General features: G+C 42.0%; 1 protein-coding gene across 2 annotated transcripts in view; it reads left to right on the plus strand.

Annotated features, from left to right (window-relative positions):
• Positions 1-18406, plus strand: part of PNP (purine nucleoside phosphorylase) — a 63060-nt gene extending 44654 nt beyond the window's left edge. For both annotated transcript variants that reach the window (XM_068241703.1, XM_068241693.1), the window contains exons 2-6: positions 5637-5806; positions 8290-8393; positions 10508-10683; positions 12360-12550; positions 13817-18406. In XM_068241703.1, coding sequence (XP_068097804.1) covers positions 5637-5806; positions 8290-8393; positions 10508-10683; positions 12360-12550; positions 13817-14034 — 859 coding nt within the window. In that variant the 3' untranslated portion in view covers positions 14035-18406. The remainder of the gene's footprint in view (positions 1-5636; positions 5807-8289; positions 8394-10507; positions 10684-12359; positions 12551-13816) is intronic.
• The last annotated feature ends 2438 nt before the right edge of the window (positions 18407-20844 follow it).

Consider the following 20844-nt stretch of genomic DNA (forward strand, 5'->3'; position numbering starts at 1 on the left):
ATGTGTTTTACAAATAATATCATGCAATGTAAAGATCCTAGTAATCACAGGGTCCATCCTGCAGTTATAAAAGCTGGCTGCTGATTTGTGGAACCCCAGCTGTGCACTGCAGATTGTCAGCAGCAGAGTGGAACACAATTCGGGTGTTTGGAGAATTGATGAAGGGGTCCAAAGGACACATATACCAGTACAAACTGGCAGTAGATTATACACAACAAATTCTAGTATTCAGAAGATCCTAATGGCCACACGTGTTTTATGCTCCTTGTGAGAAGGGCCCCAAGACTGTGAAGGACACCAAGGGGAGGCAAGCGAAGGGGTGTGAACATTGGGGGGGCCCTATCAGAGTTTCGCTGGGGGCCTCATGAATTGTAGTTGCGTAACTGCATGTCTGTGTGGTACAAGGGCCTTCCTGTACAATCTGCCTGCACTATACTCACACTGTGTCAGCCTTATATTACTTATGGTGTGTACACACTTGAAAGATAAATGAAAGATCTTAGACCAATTTTACCCCCTTCCATGTAGTATGAGAGCCATACCTACACAGTCTATTCTATGGAGCTGAACTCCCCATCAGACAGAAATCTTTGCAGGATGCTGGACACATTCAAAAGATCAGTATCTGCAAACAATCAGTTCCTGCAAAATGCATTCATAGTCTATGATATCTGCAGATCCTCATACACACCTTGTTTAACAGACATTCATCTGCAGATCAGATCTACCAGGATGGATTTTCAGATCTGCAGATGAATGTCTGTTAAAGAGACACTGAAGCGAAAAAAAAATGATGATATTATGATTTGTATGTGTAGCACAGCTAAGAAATAAAACATTAAGATCAGATACATCAGTGTAATTGTTTCCAGTACAGGAAGAGTTGAGAAACTCCAGTTGTTATCTCTATGCAAACAAGCCATTAAGCTCTCCGACTAACTTATGGCCCATACTCACGGGCAGCAAAAGTGGCCTGTCGCCAGCACACGTGAGCGTGCTAGCGACAGGCCGGCGACAGCTCCTCGCCAGGTCCCTCCGCGTACACACGCGGAAGAGGGACCAGAGGCTCGACGGAAGCTGTCGCCGACGTTCCTCCTCCCCCGCCGGAAGCTCTGCATACCTCAATGGAGGTTGCTGTCGCTAGTCCGCGTACTCACGCGGACTAGCGACAGTTACGGCGGCGACTGTCGCCAGGCGATTGAACATTTCAATCGTCTGGCGACATCAGCGACGGGCGACAGTTTGGTGTGCGCGCCCGTTCAACGGCCCATACTCACGGGCGACCTGTCGCTGCAACACACGCGCGCCGCGTGTTGCGGTGACATTTGTAGCCCTTGAGTATGGGCCATTAGTCGTGGAGAGGGCTGTTATCTGACTTTTATTATCTCAACTGTTCCTGGACTATTTACTTTTCCTCTGCTAGAGGAGAGGTCATTACTTCAGACTGCTCTGAAAGACTCATTTTGAATGCTGAGTGTTGTGTAATCTGCACATATTATAGAATGATGCAATGTTAGAAAAAACACTATATACCTGAAAATAAAAGTATGAGAATATTTTCTTTGCTGCTAATCTTCTAGTAATTATTCATAGTACACAACCAATTCACTATATCATTTTTTTTTTTTTCGCTTCAGTGTCTCTTTAAACAAGGTGCGTATGAGATCTGCAGATATAGACTATGAATGCATTTTACACGAATGGATCTTTTGCAGGAACAGATTTTTTGCAGATACTGATCTTTTGAGTGTGTAGAGCATCCTGCAAAGATTTTTATCTGATGGGGAGTTCAGCTCAATAGAATAGACTGTGTAGAGTATGCTTTCATACTACATGGAAGGTGGTAAAATTGGTCTAAGATCTTTCATTTATCTTTCAAGTGTGTACACACCATTAGTTGGTTCTGCATAGTGAACAGCTGAAACAAGTGAATATAGTTTGAACAGACTATCCCATGCAGATGTTGGTAAGATTACCCAGACTATTGCTCCATCAGATTGCCTTATCTGTGTTCATCATTGCAGTAAAACATTACACTTTACTAGAATAATTTTCTTAATGTTATTTGCAACATAGTCTTAATAAATGCTGCAACTACAAAGGTAGAGTAGTTAAACAGGAAGAGCATGGTAAGTTCCACCCCATAACATAGTAACATGTTGCTAGCAGTGACACATGTACACGTGCGTTATACATTACTTTGTGTGTGTTAAAATGAACACTACTTTAAAAGTACAGGCCTATATTTTTTAGTCAGGACTATAGATACAAGGTAAGCTAGAGCAGTGGTTGTGTTCATTTTGTTAAAAAAAAAAACAAAAAAACCCCCAAAACTTTGAATCTCCTGTATTTGCTTGTGGGCTTGAGAACAACTACTCTAAGGTATTCCCACTCTTATTTTACTATGAGGGAAGTGTGATGTGGCTTAAGTCAGAGAGTTGTGTATCAGAAATGAGTTCATCATGTGCCTATAGCTGAATTCCAGGGAACAGTGGATTAGAATACCAATGGGATAATTGTCTGTGTCCTTCACATTCATAGTATCACATGTATACATGTGGCAGAAATGTACAAAAGCTCTTTCTGTTAACCACTTTTGTACCAGAGAGAGTTTTTCTTTTTATCGCTCCATCAAGGGGAGATTTCTCAGTATAAATATAAACAAATCAGACTCTGACATCATGATGGGATCACCAGATTTTAGGATCTATAAAGCCCCATCTACACGATACGATTCTTTATATGATTCGATTACGATTCTATTTACGATCCGATTAAATCCAACATGTCCGATTGGGATTCGATTCGATTCAATACAATTTGCCATTGCAAAACAATGGCAAATTGAATTGAATCGAATCAAATTCTGATCGGACATGTTGGATCTAATCGGATCGTAAATAGAATTGTAATCGAATCATATAAAGAATCGTATCGTGTAGATGGGGCTTAAACCTTTAACAAAAATTCAGTTAATAACCCTAAAAGCATATATTGCAGCAAAACACTAGATGCATGAGAATAGCCCAAGTATTACCGTAGTAAGTCAGTTACATGAACTGTTTTGTAGATTAAATTATTTTAGAGCAATGAGAAATTATAAAATGGCATAAGCAAACAAAAAGTGTGTGTGTGTGTGTGTGTGTGTGTGTGTGTGTGTGTGTGTGTGTGTGTGTGTGTGTGTGTGTGTGTGTGTGTGTGTGTGTGTGTGTGTGTGTGTGTGTGTGTGTGTGTGTGTGCGTGCGTGCGCGTGCGTGCGTGCGTGCGTGCGTGCGTGCGTGCGTGCGTGCGTGCGTGCGTGCGTGCGTGCGTAGGGTTGGTCAGCTTTCTCTGCTAATGAGCAGATTGGAGAAGGCCAGTACTGTGTGGTGTATCTCAAAGACATATGCTGTTGTGATGATGATTAGTATTACAGTAAATTGTAGTCCTTAAGAAGTTTGTTGATGCTTGAAACAGAATATAGAGTGCTCTGTATAGTATGCATCAATACATTACAGTTTTAGTAGATTAGTAATTTTCAACTAGTTAAACAATTCCACCTATTTTTTACTAACCTCTTTTCGCAAAGGCCCCAGAACTGAGTCAGAGGTTTGGTGCCCGTGGTTTCCACAGTTCAGCTGTTTTGTCAGGTTCTAAAATAGGCTGCTGGTGAATTCGTGACATTTGCCTCTCGGCTCTAATGAATTTGGCCAACGGTAACCTGGTCTCCTTCTCACACTTCTCTATACACATATAGATTTCCTGGAATATAAAAAACTCTGTAGCTCTTTCTGAATATTTCATGTAGTTATTGGCTGTCCTCCCTGCATGAGTCACCTCAAAAGAAGTAGGGGGACTTTTGTACCTGTTCTTTGGCAACCTAAACCGGACACACAGATTTAATTGGACTCATTTACATGTAAAAGGTCAGTTCACTATACTAGCCCCCAGGATTTTGTGTAGACAAAATGAACCTAAAAATATATTAAATATAATTTGCAATAATAACAAAAATCAGTCTACTGAAACTAACACAAGGTACAATGTTGCCTGTGATGTTGTTTAGTATTTATGTAGCGCTGACATCTTCTGCAGCGCTTTACCGAGTATACAATCTTAATCACTGACTGTCCCTCAGAGGGGCTCACCCGAAGTCTGTCAGGTCTTCCAGCCCCCTGTAGTCTGTCAGGTCCCTAGGTGTCTTCCGGGGCCCCTATGTGCCGCTGCCACCACAGAAAAATGTATGACCTGAGCTTTACTCACAGCTAATGTGCATGCCCCTTCCCATCTGCGCGCCTCCTCCATCATGCTCCTTCGCCTGGAGCAATCTGAACATGCGTGGTACAATTCTTTTGAGGCTCGTGGACAGGAACACTCATGTGGAGACCTTCCTGAGGAGGAAGCGGCACATGGAAGGGGACCCGGAGGACACAGAGGGACCTTACAGACTGGGGAGGGGGGGCTGGAAGAAGCCCTGTCAGTCATCCTAAAATTATTTTTTTTCATGAGCAAAGAGAGTTTGCAAAGAAAACATTTTTTTTTTCTCCTTTTAGGTAGTATAAATATATTTATTAGCCAGTCAGTGCATTTTTTTTACGACTCCGACTCCAGGTACCCAAAACTTGCTTCGACTCCGACTCCACAGCCATGGCTTTAAGTGCCCTTTGTTTAATCTTACATCATGTTTTAATATCAGAGACCATTCATTGTGAAAAATATGCAGTAATAATTGGAATCCAAAGGGGGAAAATACTTTTTCACACTAGTGTCTTATGATGCCTTATATGGGTATTGTGGAAACTTTAATGCATTGTAAGCGCTAATGATTTCCTTAGCAATCTGTAATGAATCTAAAAAGCGTGTCTCCTCATGTCTGTAGAAATACGTGTATGTGCTTGTAACATGGATAAAAAGCTAAAAGTACAAACAGTAAGGGCAGCCCTCTGGCAGTCTGCCACAGACACTGACGCAAGCACACTGGAATCTCATTGTAAGCTTCACTACACAGAACATGCTTTGTGATGCTGTAAAGAAAGCAGGCCTTCTGAATGGCTGGCCGAGCTAACTCCCAGTTTCCTATTAAAGTTAAGACTGGTGTTTTTCTTTTTCTTTTTTTTTTTTTTTTTTTTATAATAGTTTTGTTGTTTTGTTATAACAGCACATATGTATCTGAACAGAGGATATCTGGAGGGATATGCACTGCCATACTTGCTGCCTGTTGGTTTGAATCCCTGTATGGCAGCAAATTGGCTGGAAGCAGAGGTTAAAGCCTGGTACACCTCTTCAATTTTGATTGGCCAATCACTAAGCAATTTTGCCACCTCCATGTAGTATGAGGGTTTATGTACGTAATCCATACAAAGTATTACATTTTCAACCTCATACTACATTGAGGTAGTAAAATTGGCCATTCAAAACTGAAGGTGTGTACAAGGCTTTAGTACAAAATAATAGGAAAATCCAGTAATGATAGTCATGTGCACCTCAAGTAATACTATTTAAAGGAAAGGTGTGTACAAATTGCACATCCATAGCAAATAATGTGTGAGTGTCTGAACCACACCTATGATGCTTCAGTTTTTTCATGCACTAGTTATGTTTAGATGAAGAAACATGGTTAGTAATTGCCATTCATTATTGTCATTCTGTGCTTTTAGGTACACCTATGAAGAATATCAGCAGACAGCAGACTGGTTATTGACTAATACAGAACACCGCCCCACAGTGGCCATTGTATGCGGATCTGGACTTGGAGCTTTGGCTGAAACGTTAAAGGACCAGGTGGTGTTCCCCTACAGTGAGATCCCCAACTTCCCACACAGTACAGGTGTGTAAGGCATGGTTACAGGAAATCACCTTTGTCTTGGACTTGCTTTACTAAGGTTCTCCAGGGCTGGGAATCATTGAAGAACGTTCTGTAATAAGTATCTGCTATTAGGTGGCAAGAGCATGAAACGTGCACCTGGGTTGTATTGGACCACAATGAGGATTGCTAAACACGTAGTGAAATATCAGTTTCGAATTAGCAGCACCCGGAGTGATTTTTTTTTTTTTTTTTTTTTTAAGAACCTTACTAAATTATAGACTTCTTGCATTTGTTTTAAGCCAAAGTACACTTTTAAAAAGAACCCGAGGTGAGAGTGATATGGAGGCTGCCATATTTATTTCCTTTTAAACAATACCAGTTTCCTGGCAGTCCTCCTGATCCTGTGTCTCTTAGCAGTAGATCCTTAACAAGCATACAGCAGATCCTGATTCTGACTCCGGTTTTACTGGTTCACTTGTTCCAGGGTTTTGACTCAGACACAACTTATTCCAGAACATCAATAGGGCTGGCAGGCAACTGGCATTGTTTACAAGGAAATAAATGTCAGCCTCCATATCCCTCTCGCCTCAGGTTCCCTTTAAGTACGAAATACTAAAGATCACATAAAATACATGACCCCTTGAGACACGGTAAAACATAAACATTATGCGTCGAATCTTCTGAAACAAGTTGAATCTTCTTTCTTTTTAGTATTACTTTTTATTTATAAGGCTCCAACATATTCCACAGCGCTTTACAAAGCACAATAAGACGACACGGGGAACATAGGTACAACCAAAAAATGTACAGCAGAATCTCAAGCAGCACAAATATTGCATCAAAAACAGTAAACATTAGGAGGATAACACTGCCCTTGCGAGCTTACAATCTAAAGGGTAGTGTGATTTTGAAGTGGGATTGAACTTTAAGTCACTGGCAATAAAGGCGCCCACACATAAAGGGCCCGTTTCCACTATCGCGAATCTGCATGCGTTTTCTGCATACAGGTTCACATAACAAATACAAGTGGATGGGCCTGTTTCCACTTGTCAGGAATTCTTTGCGGTTTTCTGTGCAGGAAAAATCTGCACGGCAGAGCCCTCAGAATTTGCACACTGCCTTGGGTTGTGCGATTTGCATACAATGTTTTTAATAGGAAATTCGCATTCATTTTCGCTATGCGAATTTTCAATGTGAATTCGCATATGGTTTCGCCTAAAATTCAATGTAAGAGCAGAGAGGCACTGACATGGTTAAATTTGCATACTTACACAAAAACGTACGCGAATTCGTGGTAAAAATTTGCATCTGCATGCGCATTCGTTTTTGCAACAAATTCGTACCGCACAAGCGGAAATGGACCAGAAAGGTTTAGATATACAGAAAAATCAAGTTTTATCTTTTATTCCAGTGTTTTTTCATGAAGATCTAATGGTGTAGGATAGACTGTCTCTTCTTCACTTAGGCTTTGTTCACATCTAACATTGAAATTGCTGACGGCCGCACTTTGCGATTTTTGTGAGCGTTTTGCAGAGCAATTTTTGTTTTTTCACTTCCTGACTCAAGTCCAACTCAACTGCAAACCGCCCTAGATGTGAACAAGCCCTTATAGATGGAAGCAATTTTTTTCAGAGTTCATTTCAGAGATCATTTTTTTCATAATTGCAGAATTAGAAACATGTGTGATACATAGCTCAGATTTTCAAAGGTTACAATGAATCATAAAAATAGTTTAGTTCTCAAATTGGGGGGAAAAAAATTAAAAAAATGTATTATATGTGGCCACCTTAAAGCAGACCTCCATTGTAAAAATTAAACTCACACTATCATCACAGGCAGCAGAAGTTATAATGTGTCACTGAGCCAGCCTATCACAGAGAGGAGAGTCATATAGTGCAGTGCCACCCACCCAGCAGTGCTTCACTGCTGGTTAATAAAGTAATCAGCCATTGCTGAACTTGGCAAAAGTTGGAGCAGTCATGTTTTTTATTTTTCATAATAGAATTTACAGCAGCAGTCCACTTTAAGTTTGCATTGGAGCAGCATTCCTATCCCTGCCCCCTCTGCTACATGCTACAGGCTTCTATCAGCTCCTCCATTTCCTGTTCCAGGTGTTACAAGCTTACTACATAATGGTTTCACCACATATGGCATGCAGGTGTACAGCTGGTCCATCACACTGTAGCAGGCAGGTGTGTGTGGTAACTTGGCCAGAGCATGATCTCATGGGATGGAGAGGGTGGTGCCAAGTAGCAGCTGAGGATCAGGCACTTCCATTGTAGCATTAAGGGGGGGGGGGGCATAGTGAAGAAGAAAAGATTTATCACGTGTGTGTGTGTGTGTGTATAAATTTGTCATAGTACGCATTACCCCTTTTCCCCAATGTCCATGTCCTAGCCTGTGATTCAATATATATTGTAGACAGTGATAAACTGTACTGGTTCATAGAGTATCTGTTTTAATCATCAGTTACCTGATCATGTCTGTTCTTTCCTCTGCTGCAGTTCCTGGTCATGCTGGACGACTGATATTCGGGAACCTGAATGGGAAGCCATGTGTGTGCATGCAAGGACGCTTCCACTTCTATGAGGGATACCCACTGTGGAAGGTTAGTATTCTCCCTATAAACATAGCACATCCTGATTACTTCTGATTTCAGGTCTTCTATAACTGATCTTTTGTATATGTTTAGACCTTGTTACCCTATATACTCGGATACAAGTCGACCGTGTGTATAAGTCTACCCCAATATTTGACCCTCAAAAGCTGGAATTTTCCAATTACTCATGTATAAGTCTATTTAGTAAAGTTAATAGCTGCACTTGGGGATCAGGATGGGTTAATGGCTGCACTGCATAAGTCAGGTAGTCAATAACCCCTCCTGGCCCCCAAGTGCAGCAAATAACTCCTCCAGGACACACATGCAGCCCTTAACCCTCTGCCTATGACTCCCTTCCTCCCACCCACCATCACCCAAACGCATGCTGCCTGTAACTCCCCCCCTACCCTGAAACGCATGCTGCCAGTAATTTCCAGCTTCCTCCCACCCACTATCACCCAAAGGGGGCAGCTTGTCTACATCCCCCCCCCCTACCAACCCACCATCGCCCAAATGCATGCTGCCTGTATTCCCCCTCCATCATATCCACCATCGCCCAAATGCATGCTGCCTTTATTCCCCCTCCCTTCCACCCACCATCACCCAGAGGGAGCCATTTGCCTGTATTTCTCCCCTCCCACCCACCATCATCCAAAGGGAGACCCGTCTGCTTGTATTTGCCCCCTCGCTCTGTGTAATCCTTTGTAGCGTGATTCGCGCAGCAGAAGCCGTCTTTCACCAGCAGTGGGCACACTGTCCTCTCTTCTCCCTTTACTTGCGCTAATCTCTGTGCTTTAGCGTAACTCCGTCTTCTGACATTGGGAGGCGGGGCTACGCTAAAGCACGGAGATTAGCGCGAGTTGCGCAAATCACTCATACATAGGATTACACAGAGCGAGGGGGAAAATACATGCAGATGGCTCCCTTTGGGTAATGGTGGGTGGGAGGGAGGGGGAAATAACAGCACACTCGCTGTTGCATCACTGCAAGGAGGGGGAGAGAGAATGCCCCCCATATTGGCTATAAGTGGGGAAAGAGTTATGCTACGTACACACATGCGACAACGATCGTTCGTTGAACGACGAACGAACTTTTAATTCATGAAAGAACGACCTAAGTAAAGATAGTTTTAAAAGGTGTGTAACGATCTGATCGTTAGAACGAACGTTACATCACGTAAAGCAACTATTGCGCCTGCGCATAAAAATGAGAAGTTTCACAGAGAAATAGTGAAATGCGCATGTCAAGCCTAGTACGAACGACCGTTTCCAACGATGTACTACTTTTGCAAACGATCGTCGTTGGTTAAAATCCGCCGAGACAGAACTTTCTTTTGTAACGATTTGGCTCGTTCGTCGTTTGCCGTAATAGTCGGTGGTTCGTTTTTTGTAACGATCGTCGTGGGTAAAGATCGGGGAACGATCGTTACAAAGGACTATAGTCGCATGTGTGTACGCACCTTTAGGACTGAGTCGTGTAACACACACACACACACACACACACACACACACACACACACACACACACACACACACACACACACACACACACACACACACACACACACACACACACACACACACACACACACACACACACACACACACACACACACACACACACACACACACACACACACACACACACACACACACACACACACACACACCTAAATTTCTCAACGCTCCTGGCAGGCGTTTTGAACAGGGAATCCCTCTCCTGTAGCCCGGATTGACTCCCGCCGCATCCCCGTGGGTGGCCAAATCGATTCCCGCTCGTCCCCACCGGCACTTCCTATCAGCCGCTCGATTCCCCGCTATTGTCTGCCCGCGGGGATCAAGCGGGGAATCTATCCGGCGGGTCATTGGACCTGTCGAATATTATCAATCGAGCCATCAGCGGCTCGATTGATAAGGAAGAATCCTACCATGTATGCCCAGCATAAGAGACAACTGGTTAACCAAGAAAATAGCAATTTTTTAAAACCGGAATAAAGATGGCAGCATCCATATGACATCCACTATAGTGTTCCTTTTAATACTCAGGCTTTTTGTAAAACTTTGTTTCCAAATATTCTTCCAGTCTTAGAAATGAGGCTGTAAATTATTCCTTTGTCTTGTTAGGTAACCTTTCCCATTCGCGTTTTCCGCTTAATTGGGGTGGAAACAGTGATTCTCACCAATGCGGCTGGAGGCTTGAATCAAGATTACAAGGTTGGAGACGTTATGGTGATAATGGATCACATCAATATGCCTGGGTTTGCAGGACACAATCCTCTGTCTGGCCCAAATGAGGAGAGGTGAGCTTGAATTACAACGTTCTATACTATACAGACATTCTGTACTGGAAGTTCAGTTTTATGCAGCATTTCTTAATGTAAATATATATGCAGGAGACATGTGGCTCCATTGACAAGAGTGTCCACTCATCTGTTTTTGCTGATCTAAAATCTACAAGTTTCCCATTAAAGCCAAGTACAGACACTAAACAATTTTTGTCTGAAATGATTGTTGGCAATTGTCTTGGGTGGTAATTTTAGGGACAATCTATATTGGGTGGAAGGATTAGTGAGAGATGCCCCACTGCAGGGACCATATGAAAACCTGAACTCCTTAATCAAGTCTGCAGTGTTTCTTGCTACAGGGCCATACTGACCTTAGATTTTGTTGCCTTAAAGCTGACCCGAGAGTTTACACAGCAAATCTAGCTGCAAACAACATTAATAGAATATGATTATTTCTTCCTGTGATAGAATGACAGCAGCCATGTTGTTTGTAAACATTACACAGAGGCAGGCTTATCTGCATCTTAAGCAAAATCACCTAATCCCCCCTCCTCCTCCCTCCTCTGTTTACATTAGATTACCTTCTGCAGACACCAGCCCACAAATTTTAACCTAGACATTTTTTTATTTATTTATCAGAGTTCTGTTGGTTGCAAAGTATCTGTATAAGCGCCTAGATGTTGGAAATAATGACATATGTTTGTGTTTTTGTTTTTTTGAGCAAGTGAAGTATTATTTTTATAAGGAACTCTGAAGATGGCAGGTTGGTAAGGGCCTGAGCCCACTGACGCAGTTGTGTCTTTATCAGTTACATATCAGTGCTACAGATAATAAAAAGCGGACATAACTGCGTCAGTGAGCTCAGGCCCTAAGAAACAATTGCTGGCCTGCCATGACCATTATAGACTGTTGGTTAGTTTATGGTTGAAACAATGCAAATATTGGGCCATCATTTCCAGACAAAAGCATGTGTCTTGTAGTCAAGTATTGTGCCTATATAAGTGACATTGGACCACCCATTCAAGCACAGACTGGCCAGATTGGGTAATGTCTAGGGATGGTCAATTAGATGCAAGTCATTCCGAGTTGATATTGGACTATGCAAATCTGTAAATGTAAGCAGCTTGAGGCCTGGTAACCACCGGAGTGTTTTTTTTTTGTTTTTTTTTTGAGCGTTTAGGGAGCGCTTTCATTTGCTTGCGATTTCCCTAAACGCTCTGCCAATTTAAATTGATGGGACAGGTTTCACTACATCGATTAAGGAAATCGCAATCGCAGGACATGCAGCATTTTGGGAGCGTTTACATTCTAGTGAATTGTATAGGAGCAGGGAAATCGCTCCCAAAATTGCTTGCAAAACACTATCAGCAATTGCGATAGCGTTTTGCACTTTCTAGTGGGTTCCAGGCCTGAAAATGGATCAATTCCATTGCCAAGCTGCATAAATTTGCATAATATTGCATAAACTTGGTACTCTTTTGCATCTCATTGACCATCCCTAGTCATCTCATGTGTATTGGTTTGTGGTGGAGCGAAAGACAGAGTTTGCTTGTGTGAAGAAACTGTACATTTTTAATACAGGTAAAGATTAAGTGCATGTAATTGCCGAATGAGCACCCCAGTAATGCACTGTGCTTATGTGTGTGTATACATTGTCACTTCACCTTGGCAATCCTTTGTGTTCCCAATAGGTTTGGTACTCGCTTCCCTCCCATGTCTGATGCTTATGACAAGGACTTGAGAAAGCTGGCTCTGGCAGTTGGACGGGAACTGGGCTTTTCAGATAAAATGAGGGAAGGAATATACTGTAGCCTTGGGGGACCTAACTTTGAGACTATCGCTGAATGTAGAATGCTCAACAGTCTTGGAGCTGATGCCGTAGGTAAGTGCTAGTATTCTTTTGCATGTTTTCTTCTAGATAACGGGAATTGTGACACTTCTTTATCACTCTTTACCAATTTGTAGCCTTATCTGTCAGCACTTTCCAAACAAAAATTTACTAAAAAATGTTAAACATTTTTCTGCTACACTACAGAAAAGCATTTTGATTGGTTCACAACGTTCCATCGTCATGTTGCCTTTATAGTCCCTAGGCAGGCATCGGAACCTTGAATGTAGCCAAGGCTAAACACTACATGTAGCATCCAAGAAAAGACAATGGGATTGGTAGACATTTTAAATGGAACAGCGATAGATCCCTTTTTAATTAAATGACGATTTAGTCGGGTGGAAAAAACGTCACGTTTACCGCCCGTTTGAGCCAGCCCTTAGACCACACACAAACATCAAGAAACTCCCCAAGTGGCTGGTTAATCAATCTTAAACGCAAAGAACACTGGAGCATAGATGGTGTCCAGAGCCAGTAGTGCTTTCATATCATTTAGCTCTCGATACCTAATTGTTTGCTCTGGGCAACTGCTCTCCTTTTGTTCCAATTTTGTACTCGCATCTGTGTTCTCTTGCATCAAGTGCTTCACTTATCCCATTTCTTTCAAGGAGAACAGGATTTACATGAAAAAAAGTATGAGTACCTAAACATTGAAGCATAAAATTGTTTATCTACTTACTACATGCTTCGTGGTAAACACCTATCCCTGGAGTTGGGCTTAACCCTCATACACATGTTACATAGTTGGGTTGAAAAAAGGCAACCTTCCATGGAACCACCATGAAACCAGCAAATATGGTATGGCACTAGCTACTACCCTCACATATCTCAGTTGATCCAGAGGAAGGTGAAAAACCATTACAAGGCTTACATATGAGGCATGTAGCCTGGTGGGGATTGGGACCTAAACACTTGGGCGATTGTGCAGGATAGAGGCTGTACATGCTTCGCTAGCCTGTAGGCTGAGGACGTGTTCTGTTGCTGTGCCGGTGGGAAAGGGTCGATGTTACATGGTAGCCAGGTGAGTGGGAAGAACAATGCTTTCAGCTGTTGCTAGGCCGAAGTGATCCATCAGGCTGATTGATCAAGCAGTTGAGAGGGGGTCGTAGGCTGCTTTACACACAATGAGTTCTCAGCAGAGGGGGTCCTTATCGGTCAAGTTTCATCTAGCATTCATGAACTGTGAATTTTAACTCTGTCTGCTTTCAAATAGTTTTACTTTGTAGTTATTAGTAAACTGCTTTTCTCTTGTGTTTCTAGGAATGAGCACTGTACCTGAGGTAATTGTGGCCAGACACTGTGGCTTAAGGGTACTGGCCATGTCGCTTATTACCAACAAGGCTGTCATGGACTATGATAGTGAAGCAACCGCCAGCCATGAAGAAGTGCTCCAGGCCGGCAAGGATAGCGCCAAATTCATGGAGAAGCTGGTGGCTGTCCTACTGAAGCGCATAGAACCAAACAATAATGTATTCTAAAGAGAGACAAGGAGGATGTTGCCACTCGTCTTGTCTGTAGTCTTCAGATGCATGGGCCAATACTTAAGCCTACCTTGCTTCTTAGTTGAACGTAGTGTCTATCCCATTCTAGGGACACACCATTACTCTGCACACTGTGCTTGGTATCACATCAAGGTGTGCGGGGAGCCAGCTCAACATTCCACAGCTAGAATCCTCTCATAATATGACCAGATGTTATTCCTGTGCTGCACACTCTTATCGGTATCATCTTCTTAGAGTTTACAGTGTTTTAAGCACATCGTTTTGTAGATATGTCTGTTCACTCCTTTTTGTTCTTGTGTTACCCCAAAGTAATACGATTGTTAACTTGGTTAATAATATTGCTATTTTATCATCTATTTATTTGTAATATTAAGATCCATTTGAGAACATGTTACATTTATAATGTTATTAATTGTATAAACAACATAAATTAATGGTTATGGATGACAGTAAAAATGCCAATGAAATGAAAGTGAAGATCTGGACCAATTTATATTGTATGCTGTTGCACATTAATGAGACCCTGTAACAAATAGGCATTTGTAAAATTCTGTATCCCCACTCTTGGTGATGAGAAAGTCCTATCTGCCAATTTGCTCCTAGTTTATCATTGAGCGGAAAATTGCTTTTTCTCTTGCCTGGGCTCATTGCAGATCCTGTTTCATATATTTAAAAGAGCTGTCGGGAAACGATATGCCTGTGTGGAAACGCACATAAATACACGTTATAGCTGTTTGAATTGCTGAGTCTGCGTCTAAAACGCTGAATAATCTATAAAAACAAATTCCATAACTACTCCTTTAGTGCTGTGAAGTAATCTTAGATTCTGAACATATTCTTTTAATGGTATGTGTAGGTTTTCCTCTGAAGCATGATTATCTACATACCTGTACTTACTGCCAGCCTACAAAAAGGGAGTGGGAATATCTGAGGATTAGATCTTCATAAAGACTAAGGGCTGGTGCATATCAGAGCGGTTCTGAAGCATTTTAAAAACGCTTGCAGAGGGGAAAACCGCCTGGCTAATGAAAGTGAATGGGCTTGTGCACACCAGAGTGGCTCGTTTTTCCCCCCAAATGCAAACTCGGTGGCTGCAGCGTTTTTTAGATTTCTGAAGGCGTTTTTGTTAGACGCTGTTCAGTAACAGCTTTTACTGTAACAATATTTGTAATCTGATACACAAAAACGCTCCAAAAAACGCTAGGCATGTTTAGAAAACGTCTCTAAACATGCCTAGAATCGCTCTGAAATCTGCTTCAAAAACCTCTAGCGTTTTGCAGATTTGCTAGAGGTTTTTGGTGTGCACTGGGCCTAAGTAAAGGCATGAGGATAACCACGTTTCAGCAGAGGGCATATAAATACTATACTTTTTATTTTATATTCAGACTTCAGGTACACTTTAAGGCCTGGAACCCACTGAAATCAGCAAACGCGAAACGCTACCGATAGCGTTTTGTCTGAGCGGTTTGCAAGCGGATTCATGCGCGTTTTCGGTCGCGTTTTGCAACATTGTATTTGTTTGCTCAGCGGTTGTGTAGCGTTTTGCGTTTCGCGTTTTTATCCTGATTGGTCCTGTGAATTATTTTTCATTTTGTTACAGTGTGCTGAACCGCAAAACGCTAGCAAAACCGCTCAGTTTAGGTTTTGCTGAGCGTTTCCGCTAGCGTTTCAATACTTTACATTGAAGCACTAACGCTCCCAAAATGCTGCAGGTCCTGCGTTTGCGTTTCTGGGAAACGCAAACGCTCCTGTGGAAGTTGCCCCATCCATTAACATTAGCCCAGCGTTTTGGCAAAGTGTTAGCGTATCGCAGCACTGCCAAAACGCTGCCAAAAGCGCTCCTGTGGGTTCCAGCCCATAGGCCTTGTTCACACCTAGGGTGTTTTCACAGTTTCTTCAGCGCCGACTATTTTCAAAATCGCCTTAAAAGCGCTTGTGTAATGATTCCTTATGGGACAGTTCATATCAGCTCGTTGCATCTGCTTTCTGCTGATCAAAGTGCTGCCTGCACCATTTTCAGGGTGATTTTGCTACAATAGAATGTATAGGAAAAGTGCAAAATGCTCAAAAATTGCTGTATGCGGTGACTGTGTTCGCGCTTTTAAGAATATATACATTGTATCTATTCTTTTTTTGGCCAAAGAGTTCACAGTCTGACTTGCATCAGGAAGCGAAAAAAAGAAAGCGCTCTGCAAAAGCGCTTTGAAAAGTGCTTTACACAAAAACATAGCGTGCAGGTAAGTGCCGGGGGGGGGGGGGGGGGGATGACGCGCTCTCTAAAATCACAAAATGCGTCCGTCAACTATTTCGATTTTAGATGTGAACAAATCCTAAGTCTTTGACTCCAACAGAAGACTTTGCTGAGAAGCACTAAAGAATGGAGGAGGCAGTACTAGAGTACTGATCACTGCATTAGGCAAGTGTTTTTGTACGTTGTTCATACTACTTAACCATTTACTCATGCAGTTTGTATGGAAGTTACAGGTTTCCTGTAATAGTTTTCAGTAGAGGGGTATATCTTTTAGCAGCACTTCTCTCAAATTACAGGTGGAAGCCCTGATTCAGGAAGGTAAGCATACGCTGTAGGAGCAGGTTCCGGGGAGAGATACAAATAATTACAAATGCCTCTTTTTAGTTACAAGTTATCTTTAACAGAACTGTATTTTTCATGTAAACCGTACTGTACTTTCCATGAATGAAAATTATTTATTGTCTTTGTTCAAGAGATGCAAGTTGGTACCAAACAATCAGACCTGTTTTGATTGTGAAACGCTTATTGCTTCCCATGGTCTTTTTATCCAAATGCAAATGATGGGTTGATTATTATAAACTGGTAATTGAGACAAAATAACTTCTGATGACCAGGGATGGTCCATAAGATGCAAGTAATTGTGACTTGCATGCAGATTTCTTGCAGAGTGTATGTGGCTTGAAACTAGGTCAATCAAAATAAACAGGAAGGAAGTACCTTTTAATTGGTCCTATTTCAAACTGCATAAAATTTGCATGTAAGCTGGAGTTATTTACATCTCATTGACCAAAAATGCAGAAAAGAGTTGCCAGTAGAGATGGAGATCTATTCAGGAGATGTTAAAGTCCATTGGCACTATTTTCTAGCCCCCTTCCACCTTGGTCTTCTGGAGGATAAGTTGCTGCATCATGTCTTCCTCTGCCCATCATTGGAGGGGGGGTGTATTACCTGCAGCACTTGCCTTTCTCTTCGCCACTAAACAGAGAGACATGGCTGTTACGCCCTTTGACCTTAACCCCAGGGGGAGGGGGCCTGACTGCATGGTGACATAGCAAGCGCAATGGGGTTGGGTGTGCACATGGGTTTCTGCGATGTTGCGCAGGGGGGTTGTGTGAGGGTGCATGATCGGTGACAGTGCTGATAGGAGCCAAAATGGCTTGTCTGTAAATCCGAACAGTAGGATCATATGATCCCAATGTTGAAGAACTACATTATTAAGTATATATTTATATTTATTGCATTGGGCTTTATCGGGCACTGGTGCTACTTCTTATCCAAGATCATCTATTCAGTTACTACACAGTGGCATTTCTGGTCCTCATGTTACACTTGAAACCTTTTGAAAGATGCAGATTTTCTTTAGGGCCTGTTAACAGTAGTGCGTTACAGCAGAACAGCGGCTCTGTAACCCGGCTTGCCATACTGCAGTGCACCACCTATATTGAAGTTCACAGTGCGGCGGGGGTGTTAACGTGGGGTGGAATGGTAACACACTACATGCTGTCTGTTATCACAAAATGCGCTTGTTGACAGTTATGGTGAAGCATACTTTTCAATGAACTGTATGCTTCACTGTACAAAACACAAGGTGAGTATAATGTGTGGTGCTACTTTCCCGAGCTGTTACGTTCCTGCTTTCACTGGGAACTCAACGGCCGTCGCTAGATAACATTCGGTCAAGAGACACCTTGTTAGCCTCAAGTCTGTAACAGCCCTTGTTCCAGAACTGTTGCCTGAGGGGGTCCTGACCCACAGGCCAAACTTGTACAAACAGCCAGCACAAGCTGGTAAGAAAAGTCCTGCTGCTGCACCCTTTTTCTTTTTTTGCTCAGATTCATTTAAAAAAAAAAAAAAAGTATGCAAATCACAAATTCTATGTCTTTTTCCGATAGCTGTCAAAGAGCAGCATGTTTTCCTTTCATATTAGCTGGTTTTCGCATAATATTGCACTCTGTAACCTGTCTAGTGTTCTGTGTAGAGAGGGAAGTTTTTCCTGTTTGTGCCTAACATTCCTTTGCAAGCTCAAATATACCTCTTATTTTGTGTATATACCTTTTTTTTTTTTCTATGGTAATTAAAGTATATTTGTAGTTCTAATTGTGTCTTGTCTGTATAATGTGTCTGTGGGAGCCTGCAGTCATTCATGTATTAGCAACAGAATAGAATCCTCTATATATTTAGTGTAAAAAAAAAAAAAAAAAAAAAAAAAACTGCTCAGAAACGCCATTTTCTAATTTTCTAATATCTGACAGATTCTCGTGTCAGCAGGCCTGTTCACAGCTACACAGATACTCCCGTAATGCTTCTGACGACTTCTGATTGTCTGCACATTGCGCCTTATGCTAGATACGCATTTGAGATAAGTCTTTGGAAAAGGCAAGATCACAGACCAATTTTACCCCCTTCCATGTAGTATGAGAGCCATACTCTACACCAGTCTATTCTATTGAGATGAACTCCCCATCAGATAAAAAATCTTCTCATACACAACTTGTTTAACAGACATTCATCTGCAGATCAGATCCACCAAGATGGATCTTCGGATCTGCAGATGAATGTTTTTTTTTTTATATGATGGGGAGTTCAGCTCAATAGAATAGACTGTGTAGGTATGGCTCTCATACTACATGGAAGGTGGTAAAATTGGTCTGTGATCTTTCATTTTCCAAAGACTATGGTCTGATGTGTGTATGTAGCATAGCTAGGGATGATCAATGAGATGCAAATATTTCCAAGTTCATACAAGATCATGTAAATTTGTAAGTAAATATATGCATCTTGAAAATGGTCCAATCAGGTTAAACCTGGGTGGTACTTGATTGGTCCATTTTCAAGCTGCATAAACTTGCATACAAATTTGCATAATGAACTCAGAAATATTTACATCTCATTGATCCTCCCTATTCCTCACTGGTCACTACCGTAAAGTTTTTCAGGTGGAGGAGTCAGCATGCAGAGGGGAATCCTTGCCAGGCTGCAGACAGGTGAGGCATTACCAGACACAAGAAAGGATAACTGGGTCTCACCCTTGATTTTTATGCAGTCTTCATTTTGTTTTATTCACACCATAGTAGCAGAAAAAACACACAACGTAACGGCCACAAGGCCTTTATCAAGTGTTACCAAACAGAGCCAGTGCTCACATAAAAATCCAGTGATGTGGTAAAACACACCTCTAAGGAGGGGCGGGCACAATATTAATGATCTGCATGTTTGTTCAGGGTCTATGGCTATAAGTATTATGCTTGGAATATACCATGAGATTTTTTTTAGCAGATAGATGGTTCGATAGATAATTTCCGACAGGTCTGATCTGATTTTTGATGATCGATTTCTCATAGAAGTTAATAGAAATCGATCAGAAAAACGATTGTAAAATCGATCGGACAGTAAATCTGCTGAAAAATCTCATAGTGTATTCCCAGCATTAGACGCAGAGGATCAGCAGGATGGGTTGGCAACTGGTATTATTTAAAAGGAAATAAATATGCCAGCTTCTATATCACTCAGTTCAGATACTTTAACCACTAATGATTTATGTACTGGTTAGTGTCCTTTACCACACCAGCAAGCAAAACATTTCTCAAAATAAGTTGTCCCAAATTAATATACAACAATCTTCTTTTTTTTTTAAGTTCTTTTTCACTTGCTAGCTGCTGAAAATTTAGTTTGTAGAGACAGGAAAATAGCTATGGTGTGAAAACTTATGAGAAAAGGTTGTTAAATCAAATATAAGCTTATATGCAAAGACTCAACCCTTTAGACTGGTTTCACAGTGGGACGTTACAGGCGCACGTTAGAGCAGCCTGTAACGCATCCCAACTCACAGCAATGAAAAATCAATGGGCTGTTCACAGTGCCCACGTTGCGTTACATTGTAACGCAGCACGTCCAGATAACGTACTGCATGCAGTACTTTACACGCGGCAAAGCCGCGTTAGACTGTTTTGCACATGCTCAGTACGGGTGGGGTTTTTTATTTTGGGGGCCGGGAGAGGCCGCTACGTAGCCAGGCACATGGCTACTTAATATTCACTGCACTTGCAGTGTTTTCTTCTTGGAGCGACCGCTGATTGGCTGGTGGGACCACGTGATGCGGAGAGCTCCGCTCACGTGGTCTCCGCAATGCCTCCGACAGAGCAGGCGCACCAAGAGCTGCTTGTAACGCGGCTCTTGGTAGCGTCCTGCTCCAACACCACCAGGCGTTGCGTTAGGGGCACGTTATGCGACCTTAACGCCCCCTCTAACACAACGTCCTGGTGTGAAAGCAGCCTTAGGGCTTGTTCACATTACAAGAGCTTTTCTGAGCGCTTGTAATTTTTAAAAGCTCTTGCCAATGTTATCCTATGTGTGTGTGCACACTGGAGTGATGTGATTTTAAAAAAATCCCCCATAGGATTGCATTAGTGAGAGCTTTTAAAATCTCTAGTGGTTTAAAAGCTCTTGTAGTGTAAACGGGCCCGTAACTGTATATCAATAACACAAGGACTGCTGAAGTTCTGCTCTACCTGCCAATTTTTTGAAGAGAACCTCAA

The sequence above is a fragment of the Hyperolius riggenbachi genome, chromosome 1 (assembly GCF_040937935.1).
Source record: "Hyperolius riggenbachi isolate aHypRig1 chromosome 1, aHypRig1.pri, whole genome shotgun sequence".
NCBI lineage: Eukaryota > Metazoa > Chordata > Amphibia > Anura > Hyperoliidae > Hyperolius > Hyperolius riggenbachi.